We start from the raw sequence: 16,410 nt of genomic DNA, 5'->3' as shown, positions 1-16,410 counted from the left end.
CAAGTATACCATAGTTCTCTTAAGACACTCCAGGAGAAGGCGTCAGATCTCATTATAGATGGTTGTGAGCCACATGTAGTTGCTGGTGCTTCGGAAGAACAGTCAGTGCTCTTAACCACTGAGCCATCTTTCCAGCCCCTCATTCTTTTTCTTTTTGTAGGTTTTTTGGTTTTTGCTTTCCAGGGAGAGATTTAATATAGAGTCTTACTATATAGCTGTGGCTGGCTTGGAACTTACTACGTAGAGTGTCCTTAAACTCAAAGATATCCACCTGTCTCTGTCTCCTGGGTGCTAGGATTAAAGGTGTGTACCACTACTCCTGGCATCTTTTTGAAGAATCAATAATATAGAATAGTGATACTTAGAACCTTATGCAATTTAAGTAAGTGCTTTACTACAGAATTGTATCCCTACCTCTAGGACAAAGGTTCTTAATTTATTGGTCCAATAATGATAATAAATTTTTATTAGCGTAGTGTAACTAAGTTTGCTCAGTTGGTAAACTACTACTTGCTGTTCAGTCTAGGATATGAATTCAATAGTAGATATGAATTAAAGCCAGGTATGGGAACTCAGAAATTAAGAGCATTTAATTAAAATTAATCCATTGTCCAAATGATGGCTTACAACTACCTGTACTCCAGTTTCAGGGTATCCAACTCCCTCCTCTGACCTTTGTAAGTGCCAGGCACACACACACACACACACACACACACACACACACACACACAGTACACATACATAAATGCATACAGAACACAAAATACAGTGGGGAGGGGGAGACGGAGGGAGAGAGGGGGAGAGTGAGTGAGTGAGTGGGTGAGTGAGGAGGTGGGTGAGTCAGTCTATAAGGTGGAGAAAGATTGAGCAAGTCACTCAGTGTCAGCCTCTGGCCTCCATTCAAATGTACATACATATGCACAATATACATGTGACAAAAGCTTTATTGGAGAACTTTACATCTGTTCCTTCCTCCTGATAATGGCTTTAGTAGCCTTTGTTATAACCTTTTTTTCTTTTCAAACCATTTATTTGTCTGCTTGTTTCTTGGTGACTCATTGTTACTAATCAGAAAATACATTTGGGCCTGGAGAGATGGCTCAATGGTTAAGAGCACTGACTGCTCTTCCAGAGGACCCAAGCTCAATTCCCAGCACCCACATAGCAGCCCACAATTGTTTTTAACTCCAGTTCCAGGGATCTGTGTGAGGTGGTGTCTGGTACCTGTACACAGACAGACATGCAGGCAAAGCACCAGTGCTCATAAAATAAAAATTAATCAAAAAAAAAGAAAAAAGGCTGTCTATTAGGGATATCGAAGCTGACACTAAAATTGGGAATGGCGGCCAGGTAGTGGTGGCATGTGCCTTTAATCCCAGCACTTGGGAGTCAGAGGCAGGCAGATTTCTGAGTTCCAGGCCAGCCTGGTCTACAGAGTGAGTTCAGGACAGCCAGGACTACATAGAGAACCCTGTCTCCAAAAACCAAAACCAAAAAAAAAAAAAAAAAAAAGATTTGGATTGGCAGGCTGGAGAGATGGTTCAGTGGTTAAGAGCATTGACTGCTCTTCCAGAGTTCAGTTTCCAGCAACCACATGGTGGCTCATAACCATTTGTATCAGGATCTGATGCCTTCTTCTGGTGTATCTGAAGACAGCTACAGTGTACTTATGTGTATATATATATGTATGTGTATATATACATATATACACACACACATACATATATATATATAAAATAAATAATCTTTAAAAGTAGAAAAGATTGGAAATGGCTAGTATAAAGAAGATGTACTGGGCGGTGGTGGTTGCACACGACTTTAATCCCAGCACTTGGGAGGCAGAGACAGACAGATCTCTGAGTTTGAGGCCAGCTTGGTCTGCAGAGTGAGTTCTATGACAGCCAGGATTACACAGAGAAACCCTGTCTCCAAAAACCAAAAAAAAAAGATTTGCAATTTTTTTTACTTATTTTTACTTCATGTACATTGGTAGTTTGTATGTCTGTATGAGGATGGTGAATCTCCTAGAACTGGAGTTAGAGACAGCTGTGATCTGCCATGTAGTTGCTGGAAATTGAACCTGAATACCCTGGAAGAACAGCCAGTACTCTCACCAGCCCCAACAGGTGCACCTTTTATAAGACCCCATTTTCTTGTTTTGAAAATTATGTGTAACCTAAGTACATGGTATAGGTAGTACATAATACAGTAGAACACATAGAGAATGAACATTTTTTCATTGTTTTTCTAGGCTATCCTGTTTGTTTGTTTATTTTTTGTGTAGGCTATTGATATCATCTCTACCCACATATCTTGTTTTTTCTTCTTCCTCCAATTTTAGTACAGAGGAAAATCCCAAGAGAGAAGATTATTTTGGAATCACAAATCTTGTTGAACATCCAGCCCAGCTTAACCCTCCAGGTAATGTATAGATTATCCAGCTAAGGTTCTAGAACATGCAGCATTAGCCACAGAGTGCATGAGCTCTCTGCCTATGCTTTCCAACCTATAGCCACATGTGATTTTTTTTTAAATGATTTATTTTTTATTTGCATTGGTGTTTTGCCTGCATGTTTATCTATGTGCCAGATCCCCTAGAACTGCAGTTGCAGACAGTTGTGAGCTATCATGTGGGTGCTGGGAATTGAACCTTGGTCCTCTGGAAGAGCAGCCAATGTTCTCTGGCCATCTTTCTAGCCCCTTATATTTTAAATTTTAGTTTAGTTAAATGGCAGAGCTGGCCAGTGGCTACAGAGCAACATTGAGATCATCAGTTTGTGGATATTACAAGCTGAACTTTTCATAATGCTAGTTCCACCACCACCAAGAACTGTCTGGCAGTTGCCATTCTGTTTTTGCTTTTAATTTTTATTTATTTTGGTATATTATTTGTTTGTTTTGTGAAAGGGTCTCACTATGTAGACCATGCTTACCTGGAACTTTTAGAGATTCTCCTGCCTCTGCCTCCAGAGTGCTGGGATTAAAGGCATGCCCACCTTGTACCCCTACCCCCATCTGTTTTGGCTGTTTTCATGTCCTGGCTTCCTTTAGCATTGTTAGCCTTAAAGCAACAAAATCTAGCTAACTCTTTGGGTGCCCAGCTGAGGTGCCACTTTATTACTTATGCTACTTGTTATGAAATATAAGCCTATTTGCTCCTGTCTCTGGGTGGGGTAAGGGTGGGTGGGGCAAAGAGTCTGTTGGAAACACAAAGGTTTATAGCCTGAGACACTGATAAATGGGGGTGGGGGAGGATGTGTGCTAATCCTCTCACTTCCTCAAATCACTTGGAATTTCTCAGTAAAATTCTCCTAGCAATGGTCACCCCATGTGAATGTGAGTCACATGTTGCTGGCCCCATTTGTGATCTTTGATGTTATTCAGTCTTCCCCCCCTTATTTTATTTTTTTATTTTTATTTTTTATAGTAAAGTCTGTTAGTTTGGTCAAAAGAGATAGGTGGTTTAACTGGTTGTGTTAGTACATGTCTGTAACTCCAGCACTGTGGGGTATTGTGATTGAGTGTAAGCTTGGGATACAAATGAAGACTCATCTGTCTCAAAAGGAGAAAAATTTTTAGTTACTTGATTACCATATATATTTTAAAATAAAGACAGCAGAGATTGTAGTTGTGGGTCTGTTTTCCATAGATGAGTGCCTTCAGTAAGTCACTTAGAACGTTAGGAATTTTCCCATAGAACAACTGAATGCCTTCTTTAAAGATTATATGCTGACTGGCAGGGCATGATGATGCATGCTCTTATAATCCTAGCATCAGGAAGTTGATATAGATAAATAACATGTAAGTTTGAAGCCAACCTGGGGTGCATAAAACCTGTTTCAGACAAACAAACAAAAGAGAGATATGTAGATCTTAAAGGATTTTAATTCTTTCCCTCAGGATGAACCAAGATAATACCATAGTGACAAATTCACTTGGCCATAGTTCCAATAAGTTCAGAAGAATATATTGAGACCTTGAAATAAAAGTCAGACATGCTTTGTCTGAAGTGCTTGGGACAAAGGTGTTTCAGATGCTGCCCTTGGAGCCTTTAGGACATTTTCATAGTATTTGAGCATTTCTCGTGTGGGAATTTGAAAATGTAATAATCAAAAAGTTTAATAATGCCATCTTCTGGTGCATCCGAAGTCAGCTACAATGTACTTATGTATAATAATAGATAAATCTTTAAAAAAGAAAAGAAAAGAGAGTGAGAGACAGACAGACAGACAGACAGACAGGTCATCCTCATATACTGAATTCAAATACATACTGAATTCCAAACCAGCCTGGGATACATAAGTTCCTGTTCAAAAAATCATTTTTGGTTTTGGTGTATTGCAGATCTTTTGTTTTTAGATCAGGGACATTCAGCCTATAATACAAAATAAAAACAGGAACTAGGCTTAATCAGATTTTATTTAGCTGTCATAAGTATGTGTCAGGAATATGAGATTTTTTTTTATAATACATAAACATGCTAAAAAAGTATAGGGGATTTTTGTTTTAAATTTTATTTTACTATCAAGCCCATTGGTTGAGTTAAAGTGAGGTGCTAGTAAAGGTTTATCACTAAGCATCTGCATATGTGTCTAGAGGTTGTATGTGTGTGTTTGTGTACAGATGCCCTCAATGATCAGAAGCTGAAGCTACAGGTGGTTGATTGTGAGCCACCCAGTGTGGGTACTATAAACTAAAGTTGGGTCCTTTGCAAGAGCAATGTGTACTTTTTAAAATAATACATTTATTTTTATTTAGATGTTTATGGGGAGTTGGGCAATGTGCATGTATGTGGGTATGTGCCAAACACATACATATATGCTTTTGGAAGCCAGATCTCCCGTAACTAAAATTTAGAGACATTTATCAGCTATGTATGTAAGTACTGGAATTGAATTCAGGTTCTCTGGAAGAGTATTCTTAACCACTGAACCATCTCTCCAACCAGCTTCTTCCAGAGGATTTCTCCCATTTCCTAGTGCTAAAATTGAGGCAGGGGTTGTACAGTAGTTAGCATAGCTGCATTGCCATCACAAAATTTATTGTTATAAAGCTTAGAGAATTTCAAATTGTATTCCATGGAAGCAGCAAAGTATAGAAAGTAGGACCTGAGTGGAATTCTAGATTCCTTTACTTCCTCAAATTCTTACCTAGTGCTATTTGCACATTGCATTTGCTGTAAGTGTACAACTTCTTTTTTTTTGGAGTGGGGAGTTCCGAGACAGGGTTTCTCTGTGTAGCCCTGGCTGTCCGGGAACTCACTCTGTAGACCAGGCTGGCCTCGAACTCAGAAATTCGCCTGCCTCTGCCTTCCAAGTGCTGGGATTAAAGGCGTGCGCCACCACCGCCTGGCTAGTGTACACTTCTTAAAGAAAAAACATTTATGAGCGATAATACTTTCACTTAGTAAAAAATAATCATATTATCCCTCTCACCACTTAAAAAAAAACAAATAGGAGCCAGGCAGTGGTGACATATGCCTTTGGGAGACAGAGGCAGGCAGATTTCTGAGTTTGAGGATAACCTGGTCTACAGAGTGAGTTCCAGGACAGCCAGGGCTACACAGAGAAACCCTGTCTCCAAACAAACAAACAAACAAACAAAAAACCAAAAAAATACGTCAAGCATAGTTAGTGGATGCCTGCAATTTCAGCAATTTTGAGGTAGAAGCAATAGGACTTTGAGTTCAAGAGCAGTCTGGGCTACAAAAGCACGACTATCCCTCAACCTCCTCCCTCATAGTAGTTGATAGTTTTTCTTTTTTTGTTTGTTTGTTTGTTTTGTTTTGTTTTGTTTTTGAGACAGGGTTTCTCTGTATAGCCCTGGCTGTCCTGGAACTCAACTTTGTAGACCAGGCTGGCCTTGAACTCAGAAATCCACCTGTCTCTGTCTCCCAAGTGCTGGGATTAAAGGCGTGCGCCACCACCTCCTGGCCAGTTGATAGTTTTTCTAAGTGGTAGATTCTTACCTAAACCCCTCTATAATTTATGCTTTGGTAACTCATTTTTCTTTTTGACAGTTGACAATGATACACCAGTTACTCTTGGGGTATATCTTACAAAGAAGGAGCAGAAGAAACTTCGGAGGCAAACAAGGAGGGAGGCACAGAAGGAGCTACAAGAGAAAGTCAGACTAGGCCTGACACCTCCTCCAGAGCCCAAAGGTATGTGCCTGCTGACCTGTCACCACAGAGTGAGTGAGTGAGTCAATCAGTCAGTCAGTCTGTCTGTCTGTCTTCTAAAGCCACTTTAATGTCTTTGATGGTTTTTGTTTGTTTTTCTGAATCATTTACAGGATTTTCTTTTTAATGTGTGCTGTTTTCTTATGGCAGAACAACATATTTATTATAGAAGTCATTTAGAGCTTGTTTTAATTATTTTTTGTTGTTGACAGTTGTCGGTTTTTTTCCTGCTCTCAAGCACTGCTTATTTCAAGTCTCTGCTCAAAATCCATATTTTACAATAACTCCTATGTTGAAAATCTTATCCTGTTAACTCAGATTTTAGAGGAGTTCAAATTATCTAAAAAATTCAGTATACTTATATCATAAAAAACATAAAACTTAGCCAGGCGGTAGTGGTGCATGCCTTTAATCCTAGCACTTGGGAGGCAGAGGCAGGCAGATTTCTGAGTTCAAGGCCAGCCTGGTCTACAGAATGAGGTCCAGGACAGCCATGGCTATACAGAGAAACCCTGTCTCGGGGGGGAAAAAAAAACCAAAAATATAAAACTTAATTTCTTATTTCTCATTTCTCATTCATCAGCATTAAAAATAAACTCCACAGTATACAACTATTGTCTTCATGAGTATATATTTGGAGAGGTATGCCTAGATAGTATATGTAGATAGTAAGTAGGTTGTCCTAACTAGAGAAGTAATTTAAGAGATTAGGAGATTGATTGTTGTTTTCTTTCCATTGTAGTGAGAATCTCAAATTTAATGCGAGTATTAGGAACTGAAGCAGTTCAAGACCCTACAAAGGTAGAAGCCCATGTCAGAGCTCAGATGGCAAAGAGACAGAAGTAAGTGGGGTGCGGTGGGGTGGGATAGGGCAGAGCCCAGGATACTACCTTTTTAGATCCTCTTGGGGTTGGTATTGGAGGGAGGGGAGAGTCCTCTGTTGCTCTCTCTTTCCCTTAGCCCTGCCTCTGATCGGCAATGCCTTTCTCACTTGTGGATGTCCTTCCTGTCACGACAGAGCGCATGAAGAGGCCAATGCTGCCCGAAAACTTACAGCAGAACAGAGAAAGGTCAAGAAAATTAAAAAGCTTAAAGAAGACATTTCACAGGGGGTGCACATATCTGTGTATAGGTAGGTGTCCACATAGGGACTGTCCTGTTTCTTTTTTGAAACAATGTCTCTCTACCTAGCCCCAGCTATCCTGGGACTCACTAAGTAGACCAGGCTGGCCTCAAACCCAGAGATCCACCAGCCTCTGCCTCCCTGTTTCTGGGATGCCCTCCTTGCACCTACATTCTCATTATCTTCCCAGAACGTAGGACAAAAGCACTGTGGCCTTCAAGTGTACCTACCACATTATTCTTTTGTGATGAATACCTCATTTCTCTAGAAATCTCTAATTTTTTTCTTTATTTCCCTGCCTTTATCCTGATGTTCTGTAGTAATAGGCCTTTCATCCACTCTCCAGAATATATTTGTACCCTGGAAATACATTTTTACTTTTCTTCATTTTATTTTCTAGGTTAAGTCTATATATGCTTTCTACTTATTAGATACACTTATTTCTACTAAATAATTCCTTATCAGAAGTGGCACATTATTATAAAATTACTGTTTATTCAGATTAAAATGTTTGGACCAGATGGGATGGTGCATGCCTATAATTCCAGCACATAGGAGGAAGAGGACAGTTCTGAGTTTGTGGCTAACCTGGGCCACATAGCAAGTTTTTGGCTATCCCAAACTGGAAAACAAGACAAATTCTAATAATATAGAGGAGCACTTTCTGAAAGAGTCCCCCCCCATTCTCTGATCTTTTAAGATACTATCTGTAGGTAATTCTATTTACAGTTTTCGATGTCTCTGTTTAGAAAGTTTTATGAATATATGACATCTGCACCATAGGTATCTAGAGGTGACAGAATTTAAAGCTTTTTCTACCTTCTGGAACATAGAGCTTATAAATATTTTTGGATGATAGTAACCCTCCTTCATTCATAGATTCTAACTACTTACTATGAAGAAGTATAAGACCAGCACTTGGGAGGCAGAGGCAGTCAAATCTCTAGAGTTCAAGGCCAGTTTGGTCTATGCAGTGAGTTCCAAGCCAGCCAGACTACATGATGAGATCCTGTATTTACAAGAGAATAGAAGTATAAGTGTGTTCTAGAGGTCTTGATTTTTAGATCCTCTGTGTTTGCCATTCCATTCAGGCAGCTTCTAATGGTAAAACTGAAGACATGACTAAAATTTCCCTCCTCCAGAGTTCGAAATTTGAGCAACCCAGCCAAGAAGTTCAAGATTGAGGCCAATGCTGGGCAGCTGTACCTGACAGGGGTGGTGGTGCTGCACAAGGATGTCAACGTGGTGGTAGTAGAAGGGGGTGAGTGTGAAAGACCCCTGTGGGGAGACCCTCACTCAAATCTCGGGAGGACGTGCACCCAAGGAATCACGAGAGACCGTCTTGATGTAATTACAAGAGATAGTTTTAATTTCAGGGTGCTCCGGGCCGGCACTACACCTATCTCATGCAGGAGATAGTGGAGTCGACCATGAGGCTCGAAAGTTAGGGATTTATATAGGAAAATGGGTCTAGGGGAATAAAGGAAACAGTGTGGCTATACATGATTGGCTAGTGCAAATATTAATTATATTACGTGCAGAACAGAGTGGAAAATTCCTAAGGTTGGTGTTAATCTGAGTCAACAGAGCATCTGACCTTAAACCATATCTGCCCAGACATGTAGTTTATGTCTTTTTGACCTGCTAGTTCTCAGGATGTCTAACAGACTGCTTGCTCATTCCCAGATCTATGTGGGCCAGGTTGTGATGGATTCTTAGGCCCATAACTTTTCTTCCTAGTCAGTACAGGTCCAAAGCTTTAATTTTTCCTTTCAAGTGCAGAGGGTTGAGGGAAACTCTCTAGCCCTAAAGTGATGGAATGGTGGGGAGAAGGAGAGAGATGCCTGTGAGACTGATGTTCTGCTTCCATTTCTGTGTCTGCAGTAGAAGTCTACTCTGGTCCTGGGGTTAGTTCACCTTTCCAACTCTCAAAATTCTCTTTCTAGGCCCCAAAGCCCAGAAGAAATTTAAGCGCCTCATGCTACATCGGATAAAGTGGGATGAGCAGACATCTAACACAAAGGGAGATGGTGAATTGGGGTTAGAAGGGATTAAATGGGAGAGCTGGGGGAGGTGGGGTGATAGTTCTGCCTGTCCTTCCTCCACCCTTCCTGGAATAGTCTAGTGTTCAAGACTTTTAGACAGACTACTTTTGTTTTGTTTTGTTTTGTGTGAGACAGGGTCTTACTGTTTGGCACTGGCTGGCCTTGAATTTATAAGATCCACCTGCCTATACTTTCTAAGGGCTGAGATTAAAGATGTGTGCCCCCTACCCAGCTAGGCTGACTTAGAAAGCACTGCTGCATATATCCTTTGAGGATTTTCTCCCAGCAGACTTTCCTCTCTATCTTGGTTGCAAGTTCTGGTTGCAAGAGTATATTTAAAATCAGCAAACTATGCTTTCATGTGTACAATATCTAACCTGTATTATTCTTTAGTTAAGTTTCTTGTTAGCTAAGTCATGGTAGTTCACACCTGTAATCCCTAGCTGTAGTCTCCCAGGAGTTTGAGGTCATCTTGAGCTATGTAGCAGTTTTAAAGCAGCCTAGGCCACATGAATCTCAAAAAATAAAAAAAAAAAAATTGGTATTTCTTTCTAATCACTCCAGACTAGTAGTATGCACCCATAACCCCAGCACTCAGAAAATGGATGTAGAAAGATGATGGGTTTGAAACCAACATATGCCAATTTAAAGCAGATATGGACTACATACAGAGTTCCTGTCTTCCCCACCCCAACCCCCCCAAAAGACTAATGAATGTATAAAAAACAGATTTTCACATCAACGGCAGCTTTCTACTTTAATCAAGAAAGAATATTGGGTTTTGTTGTTTTGAGACAAGGTCTCACTATGTAGCCCTGGCTGGTCTGAAACTATATAGACCTAGCTGGCTTCACACTCAACAGGAAAGAAAATTTTGGAGCTGGTATTAGAGTTTAGTAGTTTAGCATTTGTCTACCATGTTCAAGATCCTGGACACTGAGGGACAGGGTGTGGGGCACAGGTAAAGAAAGAAAAGATATATTTAGTGGGGCATGATTGCTGAAGCTTGTAATCCCAGCTCTCAGTAGGCTGAGTCAGGAGGGTGGTCTCAAGTTGAAGGTAGGCCTGAGGTACATAGCAAAGCCCTATCTCAGTAAACAAGTAAATAAATAAACGAGTTGTCTGTTTGCTCGTTTGTTTGTTTTTGTGGCATGTGCCTTTAACCCAGCACTTGGGAAGTAGAGGTAGGCAGATCTTGCTAAGTTGGTAGCCAGCCCGGTCTATGTAGTAAGAATCTGTCTCAAAACCAAAACAAATACTGAGCTTCTTTGTGTTTTCCAGATGAGGAGGAATCTGATGAAGAAGCTGTGAAGAAAACTAACAAGTGTGCGCTAGTGTGGGAGGTGAGTGTCTTTGTCAAACGCTGCAGTTCAGCGTGCCCTGGAATGTTTACAACAATTTTTAGAAATTGGTCTTTAGAATGTACCAACTGGGAAAGTATATGGAAAATAATGGTAATAGGAGTACACATTCTCAACTGGAAGTTAATATTTCCAGGCCTGTATGGGAGAGGGGAGTAACTTAATGTTGTTTTCCTCTTGGGGTAGTAAAGCATGCACTAGATGGGAGAATCTGATGTTGGGTGGGTGGGAGCCCGGTGATGAGTGCTTAACTGATGCATTAGATCCTCGTCTCTACAGCAAAATAGGACCTGGCAGTGTGTCAGTCCGCTATTGTCTGAGTCAGATGGTGTCAAGTTTCATTGCCTTATCTATAAAAATAGTGTTATTTGATCTACCTGATGTGTTGGTTGAGAATACATTAGAACAGGCCCAAATTCAACTCCCTTACTCAGTTGGCAGGGCTTATCTCCTGTAACTCCAGCTCCAGGGGATCTGACAGCTACCTGCACTCACATGAACACATTTTTTATTTAATTTTTTTTAAAGATTTATTTTTGTAGCCGGGCGTTGATGGCGCATGCCTTTAATCCCAGCACTTGGGAGACAGAGGCAGGTGGATTTCTGAGTTCAAGGCCAGCCTGGTCTACAGAGTGAGTTCCAGGACAGCCAGGGCTACACAGAGAAACCTTGTCTCAAAAAAACAAAAACAAACAAACAAAAAAAGAGATTTATTTTTGTGTATGAGTGCTTTGCTTACATGTATCTACATCACATACATGCCTTAATATTCATTGAGTGCTTTGCTTACATGTATATATGTATCTACATCACATATATGCCTTAATGTTCATAGAAGCCAGAGGAGGGTGTCAGATCCCTTGGAACTGGTACAGATAGTTGTCAGTCACTATATGGGTGCTTAGAACCAAATCTGGGTCCTCTGTAAGGACAGTAGTTGCTCATAATTCCTGAGCCATCTCTCTAGCTCATAAGTAATTTTTTTTAATCTTAAAAAAAATAAAAGAGTTCTTAAGGCTGATGCTGTTACTTAATGTAGAGTGTTCTCTTACATGTCTGGCACCATAGGTTTGATCCCCAGTACTCGGGAGAAAAAAGTTGTTTACATCGGTGGTTCCCTTTAAAACAGTAACAGGGAAAAAAGAAACCAACAACTAGAAACCTTTATGTATAATCATGCAAATATCTAAGACATGGGGTTATAATTACTTTATTATAGAATCGCATTTCAGCTAGGGGTGTTTAAAAGAGTGTTATGTCTTGTTTAAGTAAGTTGAGGTGTTAGAGTCCTTGCTGTACATGAATAAGGCTCTAACTTCAGTTCCCAGCACTGGATAGGGTAGAAAGCTTATTACAATTCTGGTCTCCGGGGCATGGTGGTACAATTAGGATGCTGAGGTAGGATTTCTAATTCAAAGGGAGTGTAGGCCTAATAGCAAGTTACTCTTTTCAAAGAAGTAAATACAACTTCCGTTTCTTACCTAGGGTACAGCCAAAGACCGGAGCTTTGGAGAGATGAAGTTTAAACAGTGCCCTACAGAGAACATGGCTCGTGAGCATTTCAAAAAGCATGGGGCTGAACACTACTGGGACCTTGCACTGAGTGAATCTGTGTTGGAGTCCACAGACTGAGACTACTGCTAGCCCTTCTGTCTTCTTTGCCTTTGTTTCTTCTGTCTTCTCACTCTACTTCCCAACCTTACTCTACTGTGCGTGTGATCTCAGAACTGTGCCAGGCTGATTCCGGGCAAAAAGACTGCCAAGTTCACCCAGTCAGCCTGGTGCTACCCTTCATCCTGTATGTGCATATGATTAAAGAGTTATTTTTAAAATTAGTATGATATTTTTCATATGGTCATAGATATTAGAATTTGTTTCTGTGGATGATTTTTCCATTTTCATGGGATCCTAGCAGTTGAAGTGTATGAATATCTTTCTAAACAAATGATAAGTACAGTTTTCTGGAGCTAATAAGTCAGAAGGTTGTATTAAGTGGTTGTGGGATGAGTGGCCAAATTCAGTGTGTATTTCTTAACCTTCATTGCTAGAAAACAAGGTCATATGTTGGTTTCTTTAGGTCAGGTCCTAGGAAATTAGTTCTTCATATGGGTATGACCTTTTTTTTTTGGAGGGGTATGGCTATTTTGATTGAAATAGACTACATAGTATCCAAGGGCATCAGTTTGTAAACTAAGACAGGAATCAGTAACTTAGTTCGATTTTCACAGGTGGATCTGTTAATGATGCCATGTGACTCCTCAGTGATATGCTAAATAAAGCTTTTAGAAGATTTTAAGATAGGATGTCATGTAACCTAGATCAGCCTCAAACTTGCTATGTTCAGGGTTACCTTGAGATTTTATCCTTATTTCACTTCCCACCTTCTGGGTTGCCAGTTTTATATGTGTTGTTAGGGATATTGAACTCAGGATTTTGGGTATACTAGGCAAGCATTGTACCTGCTAAGTTCATTCCCAGTCCCTAACTTAACGTTTTCTCTTTGGCAGGTGGTGGGGAGTCAGGCGTGGTGGTGTGTGTAGGTCTGTAGTCCCAGTACTAAGGAAGCTGCATCAAACAGATCCTATAACTTAGTGCTGAGCTAGGACTGAATGACTGTGGGACAGCCTGGGCTATCTCAAATACCCCTTGTATTAGTTACTTTTTTGTTGCTGTGATAAAACACCAGACTAAAGTTTATTTTGGTTTATGGTTTCAAAGGAGTTGTATGGTGAGGAAGGCCTGACCGCACAACAGGAAGGTAGTTGATCACATTTCACCTGCACACAGGAAGCAGGGAAGTCTGTAGGGAGTGGGGTAAAGTTAAAACCTTCAAGGCTGGCCCCCAGTGACAGTCTTGCATCTGCAAAGCTCCAAGCCCTAAAGGTTCCATAGCTGCCGCCTGCACCCACCCAAACAGTGCCACTACTTAAAGGTCAAATGTTCAAACACACACACACAACTTAGTCCACTTTTGCAGTGCATGGTTGTACACACACAAGTGCTGTATTCAGCACTTGGGTCACAAGTGGCAAGAGCAGTAGAATTTGAGGGTAACTCGGAGTTCATGATAAGGCCTTGTCAATAGGAGAAGACTTAACCCATTTGTCTGTCTTAATAATACAAATCCCGCCCCCCATGGTAGATAGCTATATTCCTAAACCCATCAAATCCTTTTCCAAAAGATGTGTGGACTGGGAATGTAGCTCTGCAAAATACTTGTCTAGAATGTATAGTCTTGGGTGGTTTTGGTTTGGTTTTTGTTTTTTTTTTTTAATTGATTTTTTTTTTTTATGCATATGAGTACACACCAGAATAGGGCATCAAATCCCATTATAGATGGTTGTGAGCCACCGAGTGGTTGCTGGGAATTGAACTTAGGACCTCTGGAAAAGCAGCCAGTGCTCTTAACCTCTGAGCCATCTCTCCAGCCCTAGAGTCTTGGTTTTAACATCTAGCACCACATAAACATGTGGTACACACCTGTAATCTCAACACTGGAAGTATAGACAGGAGGATCCTTGACCTAGGTAGTTCAAGTCTGACTTAGGATGCATGAGAACACTGCTTCATCTACAGAGAGAGCCCTACCTCAAAAGGGGTAGGAGAGAAGAGCCAGATGTGACACAAACCTTTACTTCTGGGACTTGGAAGCAGAATTAGGTAGATCTACAAGTTCAATACCAATTTGATCTACACAGAGGTCTGTCTAGGCTAGCCAAGACTACAAAATGAGACCTGTTTCAAAATAAATGAAAAGACCTGGATGTGGTAGCATGCCTTTAATTCCAGTACTCAAGAGGGAAACGTAGGTGTGGGTTTTATGAATTCAAAGCTAGCCAGAGCTATACAGTGAGACCTGATCTTAAATATATATATACATGGGGGCTGGAGAGATGACTCAGTAGTTAAGAGCACTGGTTGCTCTTCCAGAGGTCCTAAGTTTAATTCCCAGCAACCACATAGTGGCTTATAACCATCTATAATGAGATCTGGTGCCCTCTTCTGGCATGTATGTGTACATGCAGATAGAACACCCATACATAAAATAAATGTTTTTTAAAGATGCATAAATTCCAGCACTTGGGAGGCAGAGGCAGGCAGATTTCTGAGTTCAAGGCCAGCCCGGTCTACAGAGTGAGTTCCAGGACAAACAGGGCTACACAGAGAAACCCTGTCTTGAAAAAACAAAACAAACAAACAAAAAAACAAAACAACATAAATTTGGGCTGGAGAGATGGCTCAGCAGTTAAGAGCACTGACTACTCTTCCAAAGGTCCTGAGTTCAAATTCCAGCAACTACATTGTGGCTCACAACCATCCATAACAAGATCTGATGCCCTCTTCTGGTGCTTCTGAAGACAGCTACAGTGTACTTATGTATAATAATAAATAATCTTTTTTAAAAATGCATAAATTCTCCTTATCTCAGAATCTGTTTATGTGATGGTTCCTTTGGTAGAGTATAGAACTGCCTGTATCTATCCCACCACTTCATGTTACCTACTGAGGATGTAACAAAAATGGCTCCAACCAATGCCCAATAGAGCAGCAACAATACTGCAGGAGAGGGTCCTGTAAGGTCCTATACAGTAAATATGAAAAAACACGAAGCCTCAGAAAAACTAGTACAGTCTCTTGTTTGTGTTGTTTTCTGGTCTAGAACTCAAGATCTTCCTGTATCTGCCTTCTGAGTGCTGCGAATACAGCCATACACCATCAGGCCCAACATGGGATATATTTGAATGAAAAAATTCATCTCTTAGAATGTAAGAGATATTTTTATATTTTTATTGCTTTGTACAATGAATGTACTCTAAAGTAGTAAAGATCAGGGAGTGAAGAGTTGGCTTAGTGACTAAGAGCACTTGTTGCTCTTGCAGAGAACCTGGGTTCACTTCCTAGAACACATATGATGGATCACAACCATGTTTAACTCTAGTTCCAGGGAATCTAATGCTCTCTTCTGACCTCCATGGGCACTGTATGCTGATAGTGCACATATACATGGGGGAACATGTATGGGAAAATGACATATAATAAAATGAATAAATATATAAAGTTAAGTACAAATTAAAACTGTAAAGATTAGTAATCGCTAAGAGCTAAGAGGATTCATGTCATAACACATTTTTTTTTTTGTCCGAACAGAATGTTCCGGAGTGAACCCTAGCCATGCAAAGTAGCACGCATCTATAATCTTGGCAGTTAGCTGAGGCAAGAAGATCATGAGTTTGAGTCCAACCTGGGCTACATAGAGCACTTGTATTTTGTTTTGCTTTTAAAAGAGAACAAAATGCTTGAAAACCCCCAAAAAAAAAAGAAAATTGCCTGCTGCCATTCAGTTACAGGACACACATGAATGATAGAAGAAGAGTATGTTGGTGTAATGTTATAAAAATATCTCTTACATTCTAAGAGATTAATTTTGCTGGACCTCAAAGCCAGAGTTAATACACCTTGAAGTCACTTAAGACTGATAACTTACTTTTAACAGAAAATTGTAACCATCAACCTTATTTTGCCTTGGATCTTTCATGTAATCAACTTTTACAGCCTAAGCCAATATGTAGCTGTAAACTTAAATTAGACACTCTTCAGTGCCCATGACACATACAGCTTGTGTATCGTTTGCTGAAGATTGAAAGCAATCTTCTAAAATGAATATCCACCATAAATGTTGGAATGCAATGTTTGGATATT

The 16,410-nt window shown here is 40.3% G+C and overlaps 1 protein-coding gene across 3 annotated transcripts in view; it reads left to right on the top strand.

The window, feature by feature from the left end:
* Prpf3 (pre-mRNA processing factor 3) overlaps positions 1-12,546 on the top strand; it is a 26,139-nt gene extending 13,593 nt beyond the window's left edge. For 2 of the 3 annotated variants that reach the window (XM_031374848.1, XM_031374850.1), the window contains 8 exons: positions 2,342-2,421; positions 6,020-6,163; positions 6,924-7,023; positions 7,200-7,313; positions 8,447-8,565; positions 9,251-9,334; positions 10,631-10,692; positions 12,196-12,546. In XM_031374848.1, coding sequence (XP_031230708.1) covers positions 2,342-2,421; positions 6,020-6,163; positions 6,924-7,023; positions 7,200-7,313; positions 8,447-8,565; positions 9,251-9,334; positions 10,631-10,692; positions 12,196-12,342 — 850 coding nt within the window. In that variant the 3' untranslated portion in view covers positions 12,343-12,546. The remainder of the gene's footprint in view (positions 1-2,341; positions 2,422-6,019; positions 6,164-6,923; positions 7,024-7,199; positions 7,314-8,446; positions 8,566-9,250; positions 9,335-10,630; positions 10,693-12,195) is intronic. The other variant, XM_031374849.1, reaches the window with a different exon arrangement.
* Positions 12,547-16,410: the final 3,864 nt, after the last annotated feature.

The sequence above is a fragment of the Mastomys coucha genome, unplaced genomic scaffold (assembly GCF_008632895.1).
Source record: "Mastomys coucha isolate ucsf_1 unplaced genomic scaffold, UCSF_Mcou_1 pScaffold16, whole genome shotgun sequence".
In the NCBI taxonomy this organism is placed as follows: domain Eukaryota; kingdom Metazoa; phylum Chordata; class Mammalia; order Rodentia; family Muridae; genus Mastomys; species Mastomys coucha.
Note: the sequence above shows the minus strand (reverse complement) of the source record. Positions and strands in the feature narration are given on the sequence as shown.